Source organism: Aquila chrysaetos, chromosome 13 (assembly GCF_900496995.4).
Source record: "Aquila chrysaetos chrysaetos chromosome 13, bAquChr1.4, whole genome shotgun sequence".
NCBI lineage: Eukaryota > Metazoa > Chordata > Aves > Accipitriformes > Accipitridae > Aquila > Aquila chrysaetos.
Window position 1 is genome coordinate 32,187,625 of NC_044016.1, and position 16,475 is coordinate 32,204,099.

General features: G+C 38.5%; 1 protein-coding gene across 5 annotated transcripts in view; it reads right to left on the reverse strand.

Annotated features, from left to right (window-relative positions):
* The window catches only part of DISC1 (DISC1 scaffold protein), a 238,696-nt gene that overhangs the window by 128,046 nt on the left and 94,175 nt on the right, over positions 1-16,475 (reverse strand). For all 5 annotated transcript variants that reach the window (XR_003926345.2, XM_041128466.1, XM_030035565.2 and 2 more), the window contains exon 9: positions 9,433-9,621. Coding sequence is in view for 4 of the 5 variants with exons in the window: in XM_041128466.1 (XP_040984400.1) it covers positions 9,433-9,621 (189 nt within the window). In the remaining variant the exon portion in view is untranslated. The remainder of the gene's footprint in view (positions 1-9,432; positions 9,622-16,475) is intronic.

Consider the following 16,475-nt stretch of genomic DNA (forward strand, 5'->3'; position numbering starts at 1 on the left):
ACCCTGTGGTGAATCAAGCAACAAACTATATAGCAGATAGTCATTTCATTTATTTTAGTATATAATTATTAAGTGAAAAGTCAGTCGTCCCTATTTCACAACATCTTAATTACAGAAACCTTCATTTAGCTTTTATCTTTACTACTGTATTTGCGAACACCTCAAAGAAAACCTTAAACCAATAACAACAAGAAAGAATGAGGCAGAAAGATCTAACTACTCTATCTGACAACCAACAGGAACAAAAACTAGAAAAAAAAAAAAACAAACCTGTATTTCATGAGGCACATCTTGTATTCCAAATGGAATGGTATCCCAGGGGTTTCTTTTGCTTAGATGTTTGTACCCCTAGATGCTGTATCTGAAAACTGCCAGTCAATACCAAAGTAAAGATGAAAGGTAATGCCTCAGAAAATTACCTGACTTTTCATTCAGTCACTGAGGTGAATTCACCATCAATGTAAGGAGGTACAATTCTTTACAAATTGCACGCATTTATGCAAGCACAGAATTAGTCTTGTAAGCTGTAACTTGACAACACTACCAAAACTCTTGAATGAAAACTTTTGGGTGGAAATGTATTAATGTGCTAAGATTTTGAAACAAAATACATACATCTGAAAAAATACCTGTAACTAAAAAGTCAAACAGTATCTTTACTCTCTGGTTCTGCTGCAGTATAGTCCTGTCCCAGGACACCATTTTTACATCAGTGATCCCAGATGACCCAAAACAATATTTTCTTGCTTACAGATAAAAAAATAAATAAATAAAATCCAAACCATTAACTGAATGTAAAATGCTGTAGTATTTTTATCTTCAATCTGCAGAAAGTCTGAATCTCTGGAAGGATAACTGCCTGAGATTGGTTTCACTGAAGTGCTACTTGAAAACAAACTGATGCTATTTCTCAAATATCCTATCCATCTCTACCCTCATCCTCAAAAGAAAGTAAATGAGGCAAAGCATCCTAAATAGCCCTTTGCACATTTTTGGGACCTGAAAAATATCATGCCACATTAACGTAACTTGAACAACATACAAAAAAAAATCAAGAAAACAAAGCAAAACCCTGCTGTATGACACTGAGAATAAAAACCAAACCAAATATAATGTAAAGAAACCTGTGAATGCTAGGCCAACTGTTTACTGACTTTTTCAATAAAACTTCAGGTTTTTAAGAGGCCAAACACTGTCTTCATACTTCCAACCTGTTAATGTTTCAGGATCAAGTTGTCAAATACATGCTGTAATCCTATCCAACAAGTCCAGACCAAATACATACAGGCAGTACCTCTGTGAAATGGCAAAACAAACAGAACCACAAAACCAATTACCTGAGTGTCTCGGTTACCTTATCTGTGAGACAAGGACAGCAGTATTTACCTTTCTTTGAAAAATAATTCGATCCTATCTGTTAAGTGTAACTAGGTATGTCAGCAGTTTTCCTGGTCTTCTCCTGAGCACCCCACTGTCCTCAGACAGGCTCCACCTTTCTGCCTGCCTCTGAGCAGCTCCAGTCAGGTCAGACACAACTTTATCTTTCTGCCAAAACTGGATTTATCTTAATACAACATGTAGAAATGGCAGCTGTACACCATCAGGAAAAAGACAGCTTCACAAAGAAATAAAACAGAAAGTTCAGTAGCATGACAAGTACTATCTGGTCAAACTCTAGAAGTGGCAAACCTTAAAGAATGTTTGTTGGTTATCACCAGGGCTAGTATTGTGGTAACACAGTTAGAATTGCATAAGGGAACCTGTTCCATCTGTCCGATGAACAGAAGACACTATTTTTTCTTTCTTTTTTAATCCTAGCTTTCTGGCATCTTAGCATCTCATTCCTTCTGAAACTAGCTACACTCATCAAAAAAAAAAAAAAAATTGTGAAAGTTCAATCTGAGCCCGGTATCTCAGAAGATGCAGCTGCAGAATTAGAATCTAATGATTAAAATTGGTGGTATACACTTCCAAATTTATTCCAAATTCACTCATCTGTGTTGCTTCATATTTATCCTGTTGCAGCTGAACTAAAAAGCAGAGTACTGCAGAAACCTCGAGCAGAGATGGCAAACCAAGAATAATTCGATATTACACACACCCCAAAAGTTTCAGGCATGTGTATATAGCTGGCAATAGCATTTCAGATGTAAAGGAAGAAGTTTGCAGGCATACCATCAGAACTTTCCACTTGCTTGTTTATATGTGCACCTGCACATTTACGGGGTTGAGGTTGCCCATTTCTCATTGCAGCAGAAGGCTGTTCAGTAAACACTTTTCACCATTGGATTGCACTTCCACGATTCCAACAGAGCCACTCTATGTTTCTGTGGCACTACAACTTAGGAAACCTTGATGTCTTTACTGCTTATCCTAGTTAAAGGTGAGATCATTTTCCCTGAAGAGAGCCAGCATAAAACCAAGCTCTATTTCTTGCACCTAGTACATAACCACCTCTATGACTGCAAAACCAGTACCTGGTCATTTCAGGAGTTACTATTCTGTGTGTAATTAGGTCATACTGCTGTCTAAAAGGAAAGAGTATTACACAGGTATATAAAACATATCAATAAAGTTAATAGTATCAGATCTCAGAAGAAAGAGAGAGAAGAGAAGCTCACCTTTGAGCATCAACAGAGAAATGGCCTGATCAAAAGACACCCATAGATATCACTGGGCTTTGAACCAAGCTGCTGTGTCAGTTCAAGTTGCCTGAACACGTATTTCATATTTCTGGCATTACAGATATTTGCATCTAATTATACAGAATGGCCAGATTAAATTTAATACCTCCATTGCATTTATATAAACTAAACCTCTATCCTTGAAGTGAAAACCATAAAGTATTTTACATATTTAAATGAACACCACCAGACAAGATGACCTTTATAATCACCATTATAAGAAACACAATTACAAGTGAGTCAAAACATACGGCAAACTTAATTATGCTAAAACAGACTGGTTTCCAATTTTTTCAATCCTGACAAAAATTGATGTCTAAAAAAATGTATTACATGTTTTAGTTATAGGAAATGCTTAGCAGAACTTACTCTTCATATGTTACTAAATTATACAGATATTTATCAAAAAAGGCAATTCCATAACACAAAAAAACCCTTAACTACTCACAATTAAAGATTATTTAAGGGAAATGATGTTACTAAAAAAAAGGTTTTACTTATTTTATATAGATTTTGTGGAAGCATGACACAGAAAGAAAACCATTAGTCTGAATTTGATCCTCAAAGGTTGATAACAATCCAAAATGCAGTGACTACCATTACAGAATTATAAGACCAAAAGATGTATATGGGTATACTTAACCTGAAAGATCCCAAGTGCTTTAAAAAATGACCCAAGAAAATGAGAATCATGCTCACAATCAATGAAATGCAGACAAGCACACAATATGCATAACAGTACAAGTCCAAGCAAATGCAGAAATACCAATTTTTCAAACGAAACAGCGGAGAGAATACTGATGAGCAGAGTGCAATTACTCATGCTGTATTTGGCCATGACAACACAAAAGAAGCTCTGAAAGGTTGGGCTTCTTGGGGTTTTTGTTGTTGTTTTGTCCTTTTCTTTTCTTACGTTGACCTGGCTTTTATATGCTGCCTGACGGAAGGCTGCTGAGTGCTACTTTGGAGCATCAGTTGAATGTCAGCTCAGGATAAAGGCTGCTACCAGCTGCAGTGCCAGTCCCGTTCCTGCATCACCACTGAGGGTTTTATACTTTCTGTGAAAACTAAACAGAGTGAACGCTGGCTAAATCTGACAAGATCACTGTTTAAATAGAGATGGCCATAGACATAGGCGATAAGCCATTCCATTTCACCACTCACTTGAATGACAACAAGCATTTCATATCGCTATGACATGCAGAACGTAATGACCTTGCACAAATTAGAAGTGGACATACAATGAGACTCAGAACAGCTTCTTCCTCATGGAAGCCCATCTGTTACACGCTATGTGGTTCTCCTTTAATGATTTATTTAAACAGAAGCAATCAAAAGGTTCAGCTTTTCAGTTTAGAATCAGATAATCACTCAGACACAGGATGAACTGTGGAAACAATATGGAAAGCCCATTTGGTGCAGAAAAACCGGCACTGAGGAAAAAAATTAAAACCACCATCCGAAAAATCAGTAAAGCAAAACGTGCAGTTGCTTTTGTCGTGTCATACACAGATATTGAATTGATATTTTTTGAAATAATTAGAAGTGGTATAAAGTTTTTAATGATCTTTAAACATTTTCAAAAAGCATTACAAAAATCAGTTAGGAAGAGAAATAGAGAAGCTTTTGTATAACAGCTATTATTAAAAACAAATATTTAAACTAAAAAAAAAGAAAGGTTTCCTAGTGGGAAGCACACTGCATGTACTTCTATTATAAGACTTTCAGTGTTGAGTCTGTCAGAATAAAAATGTGTCTTTAAAAGAGAACAAAAATGCTTTGCAGTAAATGGTCATTAACAGTTTGGTAAATCACATCCTATACAATTCTATATGAAGCACAGAACCTGTTTTTCATAAATATTTCAGTATGCAAAGCCAGTATTACTTTAAGCAGCACCAGTAGTGGTTTCTGCTGTCCACATGACACTAAGCTTCAGACTAATTAATTGCATCCTCCATAACGGCCAAAAATGCAGCTTTTTGAGCAATGGCTGTAAAAAGCCTAGGAGAATTTTTGTTACTCTTTGAAGCACATTCTGAACACATTTTATTCTTAAGTAGCTAAATCAAAACATACATTTTTAACAAAAGCAAATTAAAAAATGGACTTGGATAGGCTTCGCTTCTGTTAGAGGACAAAAAGCTACGAGATTCTGTGAAAGCGTGCAGAATATGTGCATTGAACAAGAGGAAGAAAAACTGAGTGTGAAAGAAAATTCCAGCTTCCTGAAAACCCCCTTTACTACATCTAATTCATTATTTAATAAATATATCTGTTCAGTTCCAGAAAGCCTCACTCTGCAAGAAGGCTGGTAAGAGTTTCAGGACTTACAGAAGCAATTTCTAAGACAATAAAACTCAGTGATGTCAATCAGAGTTGAGCAGTAGAGACTGAAGTATCAGCCTCCAAACAATAGTTTTTTAAAAAAGGGTTAAAAAGCTATTTTGATGTGCATGATAGCCTTTATTTTATATTTCCTCTAGAAATTAATTCAGTATAGAAATTCTACTTAAGATGACTTGGCAAGCACAACCCAGCAATTAGATCGCAAAATACAGTCCCCCTAGTTTTGTGCATACATGCATTATTTACCAGGACATGCTTTCCCAAAAGTGTAATAGGGGCAGAAAATGGCTGAGTGCAGCCACAAGAGGAATTCAGCAAATGAGGCAGGAAAACCTGCCCGTCAGTACTGGTAATGAGGAAACCAAGACAAGAGGGTAGGTTTCATTTCCAGCCCTGGGTTTCAAATGCCAATCAACCCAAGCCGGGATTTATAAGCGCAATCCAGCAGTTTGGCAGACAGGCGAGTAATTAAGCTTCACTTGTCTGGAACACGGGTTTGGTTGTTGTGGGCTGCAAAGCAGTTCTCTTCCTTGCCATAACAGGACCTTCTGACTTTATAAGGCAGATCCACTCAACAGTAAAGCACAAAACCTTCAGCGATTTTCCCAGAACCATTACGTCTTAGGCTATAGCAATACCTGCAGTCTAGAAGAATGTAAAGCTCACACAGAGCATCACTTGATTTCCAATCTGTTTATTGCAAGTGATTAATTCAATCATGATTGATGCTACAGCAATCAGGAAACTTGGTTTCAGCACCATTTCAGGTAAAATTACATGACCTCTGTGTCCCTGACTTTCCTATCTGTAAAATGGCAATAACAGTTGATCACTTTTATAGAAGTGTTTTGATGCCCTCAGAAGAAAGATACTGTTTAAAGGGCAAATCAGTACTATTCATCCTAAAATGCTAATAAATAGCATTACTTGTCGATGCTTCTATTATCCAATGGGAAAAACATTTTTGAGCATCTCTAAAAATACGAAAGGATTTTTGTCAAATCTCCTTTACAGGGAGCACTGACAGCTCTCAGCACAGTAAGCCAAGCCTGATTTTTGCACTACATCTGCAATATCTTTTATACTTGGGCAGCTGGCACAAAGTGAGAAAATTCATTAACATGCTAATGACGTGTCCTATTTAAAATTCCAGCTCTGATTATTGTGTGATTAAGTCTCTTCCCTTGACGTCTGCTTCCTTATATTCTGCATTACTGTGAGAAATCAACAATTATTAATGAAGTAAAGAATAGGTGATCAATTTATACACAAGAGAAAGACAAACATACACACGTATTTTAGCATTTCCATTTCTTTGTTCAATGTTTTCCAGACAAAGCGGTATTATCTTCAGTTAAAAAAAAAAAAAAAAAAAATCAAACTAAATTTTCGGGAAGTTCACAGGCACAAAAGATAACAGTTCAAGTGCCAGATGATGTAGAAATAGCCATGTGTAGGAATACCTGCACAGAAGGCTTAAAGGTGATATATTAAAAAAAGAGGGAGGGCTCCTGATGCAGAGAAAGAAGAAGATTATTCCTTGGAAACAAACATGAAAGCAAGAATGAGGAGACAACAGCTCCAGTCAATATAGTTACCTTTCCTGGAGAAAAATGATGCATCTCCTTTCTACACTGAAAGACATATAAACCCACTAACATTTAAACTAGCATAAACTTCAAAGATGAGAAGACTACGGGACCTCTTTCTCTACGTTACTTTTGATAATCTACGTTTAGTTTATGGATGGATGCCTATTTCATAAAGAGTTGAGCCAAAGTGTAGCACAACCACGCCGCAAGGAGGAATCACAGGTACATCCCTACCGCACACCGGGACACGGATCAGCCAGCCTAGACCAGATCATTTTTGCTGTTTAAGTTAGCATGGCTAATTTGCCCTGAAGGGCTCCCTAATGAACTCTGGGTAGACAGATAGTAAAAAAAGCTGGAAGACAGTAACATCCTCAGTTAGTAGAGTTAGATGGAGAAAGGAGTTCTCTCCCTGGCTTGTAGCTGTAGAGGGAGAAGTCAAACTAACCAGGAATGGGCTCCACCAACCAATGGGACCAACCACTCACACAAATTTAACCCACAGCACAGAGCAGCTGAGCCCAAGCTGCACTACTAGCTCAAGCAGCAGAAGCATTTTAGGAGCCATTTTCCTGCCAGACTACCCTCTCCCAGAATCACAGTGTCACCACCAGCAGCAGGTCAACACGTTCCCCATCACGAGCCCCACACTGTGCTGCATCATCCCTTATGCCAATGCTGGCACTCCCACCATGATCTGGTGAGTCTCACGGGTGTGCTAACACCCTGCTCACATCAGGTTTCTGGTCAGCACTGGGCTGGCATATGGGATGGGGCAAGTACAGAAGGAAAAGGCAAAACTACTCATCTCAGCAGCAACATGGATTTTACTGGCTTAAATGAACCACACAGCCTGAGGCCGTGCAGTAAGTCAGGTCGGCTACCCCGACACAAATCGCACCCATCACAGCGCAGACAAAGCCAACACAATTATCTCCAGTTCTTTTGAACAACAGCAAAAACAAATGGTATCAAAATTGCATTCCAATTGTTTATGCTTTATTCCCCAAACATGAAAGTACTGTACAAAATAACAACTGGTTCATAAAAGCAGATGCCATCTTAAAGATACAATCTATTTACTATTTTCCATAGAGTATCAGAGGGCTTTTACTCAATTAAACCCATTGGTATCATCTAACTAAGAGCTAGTGTTCTCAAACCTAAATGAGTTTCCATTTGTTAAAGGAGAAAATGGTGTAGCTTACATGCCAAGGGGGCAGCAACAAAGAAGAGGGAAGATCTCAGACTTCAGTTTACGTATATCTGACTAGTATGTGCTTGATAGAGTTTTATTTTATACACGGGTAAATTTCTCCCTGCGCCTACAGAATCACAATAAATTAGAAGAACAACCCACATAGTAAACACCCAGTATTTTGCAATTTATTGTCGTAAATTGTAGGACAGGAGAGGTCAGACCAAGAAGATGCCTCGTTACAGCTACCTAAATGCAAAGGGGACAAAAAGAATCCATGAACTACAACCAATTCTGTTGCTTCAGCAAGACTCTTGCACAGCTTTTGTTTGAAACCCTCCTGAAGAAAAATACAAATGAAAAGTGCATGTGTATTATAGGAAGTTTAATTGTCCTAGAAACAAAAGGAACAACAAAATGGACAGATGGGAAAGTCAGAACCCCCTTCAATTCACTTGCAAATCCAAGCAATGAGGAAGCATGGCATGATGTGGGGTTGAATCACACAGCTTAGGTAACAATGCACTACTTTGAGGAAATAATTTTTTAAATTTTTAACCATCCAGTTTCTAAGAAAGTTCTTATCTAGTAGAGTGTGTGTGTATGTACATTCATCTATGCATCTTTAAAATATTCTCTTAGACGTATTCCATTAGCCTACAAAACTTTTTGTTTCTACAATAGCTCTTGCCTGTCCACTTGCCTATGAGGAAACTTCATATACTTTTAAAACAGAGGCACTTTCCTCTCTTCAACCAACCTACTGCTCATAAGATCCTGAAAAAGGAAAGACATTTCAAACCCCTAGAGCTTTAAAGTAGCTCTCAGATTTATACTTAGCTGTTTAGAGGTAACTATAGTAACTGTACATTGTAGTCAATTAAATGTTATTCAGCCTTTTCATTTAATCAGGCAGTAGGGCCACTTTATCTGCTTAACTTCAGGAGAGGGTACAGCAGATAAGAGGATAAGCCAAGTCTCAGAATCAGTAGCTTCCCCAGTAATTGCATAGAACTTCCCCAATTCCACTGTAACACTACAACCCAAGCACGCTACTTAACAGTTCTATGTGAGCTGTTTGGCAAGCTGTTTAACCCCCATCTCAAGCAGAAATTTACAAAGAGAACTCTTGCCTTCAGAACCAGGCACCCCTTGTACCTCATGCGTTCAGACTCATCACGAAATATGTTATATATATACACTAAATATTTAGTTATATATACTAATATGGTTCTACTGTCACAGCCAAGTGCATCTACTGCTTCCACATAAAAGTCTACATATGTTTCTCTGTATTTGAATAACTGCACAGTATCATCATCATTATTATTACAAAAATAGGCCTAGAAAAGAAAGTTTTTGAGAAGTGGGCTAAGATAGATCTCCAAAAGCTGTATATTGCTGGGATAACCATTCTCTCCGTCAACTTCCCCCACCTCCAGTGGAAACAGCCGAGAGCATATTCAGCATGTTGTTTATCTAGGTCCTGGCCAAACTTTCCTCAGAAAAATTGGTATGTTTTGTGAAATGCAGGAAGGTTCATCAAACCCAGTAGACTTCTAGGTGCTCACGACTGAGCAAAAGCTGTAACAGCCTGTGAACTACTTACCAAAAGCAGTCTCTCCTTGTTCAAGTTCTTCTTTCAGTCTGGTGTAATCATCTTTAATTCTCTCTAATTTTCGGACATTTCTGGCACTCAGAACCAACAGTTCTTTGAGAAGTCCTTCCAGCCCCTCCTTCTCAGATGTTAATGATCTTATTTCTTCTGTCAGATCCTTCGCAGTACTGAAATTACTTCCTGCATGTTTTGTGGGAGCAGGGGGAAGAGGGAGGAAAGAGACAATGAAGCAGACACTTGCAACATCAGTAGGTTACACAGCAAACAAGGGAAATTAAGCAACTGTACTTCCCAACATCAACTGAAAGACCAATTTTGGAGGGGGCGGGGGGAGAAACTGCTTTGCAAGCATCCGTTTTATTAACACACTACGAAAAGAATCATAACTGTAGCACATTTAAACTTACACACACAGAAATAGTTTTTTTATTATTGATAAAATTTACATTTTTTGAGAAAACCTTTTCCTGAGTCCACACTTCAGAAAACACCATACTGTAATTCACTGATCATTGCCAAGTCTGTCAGACCATTTTCGTGTTTTGGAGGATACTTCGACTCACAGTATTTTTGAGATAGATACTATCAATCTGCTAGACCCTGAAGTATTTCCTCCTGCAACAAAGCAGCACTATGCCGTTGTTCATAACAAGCACCAGAAGGCTGTTTATAAATGACTTGTTGCATTTCTTAAGTTACATGCACCCTGTGCAAAGACCATCAGGAGATGTTCTTCTGAGACAACATATTTAAAAGTCAAAACTCTCCAGTTCTGGCTCTCCCTGAAGCATGAAACCTGAGACCGGCAGAATACCTCAGTATCACCAGCTCACACTGCTCTGGAATTTTTAAAAATGTTTGGCTCCTTTGGACAGGGATCCAGAGTCAAAAGTTCAATTCCCAATCCGTTTACAGCGTAGCCTAGTAACATTTGCCCGCTTAACCTTTCTGAAAACCATTTTTATAAGGACTTGGAGAGGAACGTTTCCTTACTTCACAGAGAAGTCTTAAATACAAATACATGATGACAGTGAGATGCTCACCTATTAAATGATTTTTAAATAGCAGCAGAGTAACTATTACAATGCTACATTTATACAGCTGTACCTGTATCTCTTCAATGATTCAGCTACTTGGCTGGGGGAAAAAAACAAAACAAAACAAAACAAGCAAAACAGAATCCCACAAACACCTACAAAACCCCCCACTGTAATCTAAAGAATACTTGACAAAAATAATTTCCATGTAGATTTGCAATACAAGACAAAAGATCTCTAGCACAAGATTTAAACTCTAGCATCATCCTAACTTAAGAAAAATGTGGTGGTATGACCTAATAAGTAAAGGCATCTAGTAAGTAAAGGCACTTAGAAAATTTAGCTTTGAAGCAAATATTAATGTAAAGCACATCCAGTCACACATATAAGATGTCTCATCAGCTTCTGAAGTATATGCAATGACTTTAGACTCCTGAAATAATTTTATAATACCACCAGCATTATTCAGATATAAAGGTGTCCTTTGGCTCTTCTTTCAGGAATATAATAAACTGTTGCTTATTCACAACAGATCAATTAAAAAGTTTATTTTAGAAATTTTGGTGTCTTTCATTTAGTCCTAAGGCTACGGTAGTTTCAGTCAACCCCTCTTCCTTGCTTAAAGCTGACTTTGTTTTGTTTTGGTTTTAGAAGTTTAAAACTCCCCTATTTCTAATTCTCAGCTAAAACTCTGTTTGCCAGTTCTATCTCACAAAGAATTATTCAATTAAATAACTATAAACATGCTTTACAAATAGCAAGATCTTACGGCTTACCAGTGCATTTATTAGGAAACAACAGCACAAATTTTATTATCTTAACCTGTCACGTGTTTCCAAATGGGGAAAACACGGCAGCAAGATAAGCTAGACAAAATCACCGGAAAAATGGCAGACATTCAGATGCTTCTAAGGCAACAAGACTTAAAATTAAACTGTGCACCTTTACTTCACCTGAACTCATCCCAAGCATCAACGCACAAGAACCTTAATAAAACATAAAAGCAAGAGATTCTTCATTAGAATCTGGAGCCTGCTCTTACATTTCAGAAGACAGCAAGGAAAAAGGTATGATATTACATATGAAAGTTTTATATATATTGAATGGATCTTAATCCCCAGAGGGGAAGTTCATATCAAAACTGAAGCTATGAGGAAATGGCATCAGATATACATACCCAAAAGCCAAAACTGCCTCACGCAGCTCCCCGACAGCAGAAATGTCTGGAAGTCTGCAGTGAAAATTCAGAAGAGCATATACAAACTCGTGCACCACAAGTGCCATCAGTGACCTCAATCATAGCAACCAAAATAGCTGCTTTCAAAATGCCATAAGAAGGTTGATTTAAAAATTAATATATAATCCCTAGCTGCCAGCATTAAAAAACATGCCCTCCTGGGTTTTTTTGTTTGTTAAGAGACAAAGTCACACTGGATGCTGTAGAAACATTCTGAAGACATGTGTCAAAATATTTTATTCTACTAATATCCTGAAAATGTTAAATTTCCTCTTTTTGATGATAAAATAATTATTTTGCCTAAGTAAACACAATAACTGTTACTTTGTCAACCAGTCAGAGCTATGTTTTATATAGCCATACAGCTGGGAGAGTTCTAGTTGGGTGACACTAGATAAATAAAGTCAGTCCTGACTCTTCCCAGGAAACTCAAAAAATCGCTGAAGCTAATAGGACTGCTCACTCAGTAAATCTGTACAGAGACATCAAAACTAAAGAATTAATACTCTAAGACCAAAGCTGAGCTTCTGGTCTAAACCAAGAAACAAGACAGGGATTCTGTGGGAGGGACTGAAGGGTGAAATGCCACTTTTCCCATCCTTCCTGCTGTCTCGCAGTGACACTTACTAGCGATGTGCAGTTTAACCACTGCATACATGTTCATATAAACACACTGGGCACAAACTGGCACACCAAATGGGGAAACCCACAAGTTCAGAAAACTGTATATAAATGCCCAGGCTAGAAAGTCTGTTGCTCTATCAGAGCTTAAATCTATTCCATTTTAACTTGAATAAATACATGGAACCAACAGTGCTTGGATAAAATGGGGGGGGGGGGGGGGGGGAATAACCACATGAAGTAAAGTTGGGATTATAATAAAATCTGAAATCATTTCACATGAACTTGGCTGAACTCATTATACTTCTGCAAGTACAACACCGGAAAGTCATATTTTCACTTTCCAGCTAATTCAAAGTATCCAGTGCTTTGAACAGATTGAATAACATGCTTGCAGTACACTATCATAAGGAGATGAGTATGTACACTTAACTTTGAGAGGCTGAACCTTACCGTTATCTCAAAAGACAGCAACAAAAACCTAGTTTAAACTTCCTCCTTAATCTTGCCCTCTGGGGCACTCTCCTCACATACATCCTTCATCCCCCGCTCTCTACAGATAGTGACATCAGGTAAGCTCCAACAGCTTGATGTGAAGGCCAAAAATACCAGCCAAATCAAGCAAAACAACCCCAATTGTAAAAATGAAAAAAAAAAAAAAATAACCCCAGGCACAAAGTAATTCTATAATTGCTTTTACGTACTGTAAACACAAATATTAACTTTACCTTATTTTCCTCTCCTCCCAAAATTTTACTTTTATGGCTATATACTACAGCTAAATAGTGCTCTGCATATCAAGTATATTTTCTCTATACATAGCTACACGCCACAAACTCATGTCCATTATAACAGCTCATTGTCAGATTTTACTATATTGGGCAGATTGTTATCCATTTAGTAGCCTCAAAGTAACATATCGTTATTTTGATACAATTTGCCAGCAACAAATTGACTAAAAATATGGTTTGAAATCTGTCCCATTTTGTAAAAACCAACAAATGTGTTATTATTTAAGCTTTGTTAAATATTTCCCCTTCAAAAGACAAGACAAAGTTAATGGCCCACAACTTTTTTACTCCCACTTTTTCTCACATTTATGCCAGAAATTACATACACTCATAGTTTCCATTATTCATGCTTGAAGGAGAGAGGTACATCCCATCCCTACTGAAACTATGTTCATTGCAGTACGAGCAAAGGAGCAATTTTTGCATAACAGTAAAGCAGACATACTGGACATTGGCTTGAATATAGGAAATAATGGACTGGTCATTATTTATCATTATCTATAAAGCTAATTCTTCATAGACTAACACTACCTTAATAATACATAAGAAAGTGAAAATTTACATTTTAGCTTAGGGTATTTGCCACCATGGTATTTATCAATAGCACTGGAATTCAAGGCTAAAAATCCTCTACCTTGTCATTAATGAGACTACAAACTGATTCCAACACCAGAAAAGACATTGAAGAAAATAAATATCATTCAGCTGCTCACAAAGAAAAGAGAAAAAGCTAAAAACATGACAGAAATGTAAGATTTTGGAAGCACTGCCAGTGTGTTTGCACCTCTGAAAAAACAAATAGCAAATGAGGGACAGTCTACCATCTCCTGAAACATTTTACAGAATTCCAGCATATTTGAATCACAATTACTTTTTAAGCATTAACATGTGCCAACACTTTTATCAAGCATCATGCAACTGAATGATTGATGTGATCCTGAAAGATGAAGTAAGAAAATCCACCTAGAAGCAGGCGAAAGACTCCACAGACATACATTTGGAGGAGGAATTCTCTGCCACAGAAAGCGTCTTGCACCCGGACTGAATCAGTCACCACAGAGCAACCCAGGAATCAAAAAAAAAAAAAGGGGGGGGGGGGGGGGGCAAAAAACACAACAAGAATAAAATTTTAAATCAGTAATAACAATTCAGAGGCTCAAGTGAATATTATCAATGAGTAAAGGCACAAGAACCCTGAAGAAAAAGGCAGAGGTTTGGAAGATAGCGATACTGAGACAGAACCTGTTCCAAGGGGCAATAGCTATTGCTGACTGCCGGGCCACCAGATGCTCTCAAGTGCCTGCACTGGCGGTGTGACAAGTCTAGCCCAGGAGCACATTAGTCCCAGCAATTTACTATATGCATTAGCCAATAAATGGTTGCTGCAAGTCACATATCATTCTCTTTCAGCATGGTAAAGGATGCCCAACTGAAAGCGACTCCAAGGCTGAAGAGTCACCCGATAGCACAGACATGTACACGCAGGCTTCCCTACATAATCAGTTCCCCCTCCCTCATAGCTCCCATTCACCTTATGCCTTTCAATCTCTGGTTCTTTTAGATCTCCCCTCTCTCCTGCCTTTGCCTTCACTCACTACCGCTACCAGGGGAGCAGAAGGGACATGCCAAGAATAGGGAAACAGCCCAGACCTATTCTCCATGATCTTGAGGGCTACATCAACCCCCTTTTTACCAAGCAGGCCAGGAAAGAAAACCAGAGAAGGCTCAGCGAGAGAAACTTTCGTGCCACCTCGGTTTAGGCACCAAAAGTGCAAGGACCGAGGTTCAGAGGTTTGTCACCGTGGCTCCCTGGACAGTCAGTGGAAAGAGGGACATCACTGCGCCCTTCCACAGACGGCACAGGGGTTTTCTCGCGTCCCCTCCAGACCACAGCACAGCCTTTCCGTGGGGCAAGAGCACCTTCCCTTCATAGTTCTCCCCATCTAACATTTCTCCTTTGAGCACAAAACCCCAGAAAAAGAACTGCCAAAGAGATTACTAGACCTTCTCTCCCACTCCAGGGGTAGCAGCTTAGGTAACAGGAGAGAAAAAGAGTAAGTTGTTACATGACTGACTGACTTCCGCAACAGAAGCAATGATTTTCTGCTGTCTGATCACATATCAATGCTGGAATTTCAGCTACAACAAATTATCCTTGAAGTTCACTGAAAGCCAGTAACATCCAGCAGTCTCATTTGGAAATGAGATAAAAGACAAATAGCATAGCTGTCCAAGGTCTGCGTGACTGTTTGAGAGTTGCTTTGGGGGGCTCACTGGCATTATTTTTTAAATGAGTTAATAGGCTTGCCAAAAAGTACATCACTTGCACAGATACACGGTGGCAAATTTTACTTCATGGAGCATACAGTGACTGTTGTGGGAAGACATGCTAATACACAGCATTGTATGCTGGAGCCAGACACTGCGATACAGGCACAAAGAAGGATTAATCTCAATATGCCTCTGAGCCATCAACCCAGACCGCTGCTGGAAGCAAAAAATCTGAAAGCGGGGAACCAGCTATGTCATCTGACAAGACACAGACCTCTATCAGACTCCAATTCATCAAAAAACTAAGCCTTCATGAGAAGGCACAAAGAGGCATTGGTATTTTTGCCTCTACGACTAGTCGAGTTCTCCAGCTGTTACCAAACAACGGTTCTCAGAAACAGGGAAGGTAAAAAAAAACAGAAGCACCATTGCCTTCCAGTGAAAGACAAATTAAGAGCTGTATGCAGCGTGTCTGGTGAAAATCTCAACATCACGTCAAGAACTTTACGCTCATACTTATTTCTGCATGAAATGACAGAATACAGCACAGGCATGAAAACAGGACACCCACATTACCAAAACACAGAGGTGTATGGCTGAAACGTCCTTCGGCCTGCACTGGCATCTTCCAGCCTGACCGCTCTGTCCCCTCTCCAACATACTCATTCCCAACAGGAATGCTCAGCACCAAAGCTGGAAGGGTGGGGGCTTTTTTCTTACAGTTGCTTTCTGAGCCATGCAGAACTTGTCCTAAATGAGCATGGAAGAGCAGGCAAAGAGGCAACGGTCCTAGCATTAAGTTTTGTGAAAATATGGTAGCTAGTATTTATGCCATACTATTTATAAACTATACTTCTACATTGACATAAGGAAAAAGCCTTTTTCTTTGTACTGCTGGAAATCATCCCACAACAGTATTTCCAAGCAGCCCCCACTTGCAGGTATTTAATGAAATAGAGATAGTGCTAATTATAGGGTGATGACACATGATCTCTCACTGGTATAGACAGTTTTAAGATCAGAATTTTTTTTTAACTACTTTAAAGTGACCTCATTCTAATTTCTGTGTTTGGATCT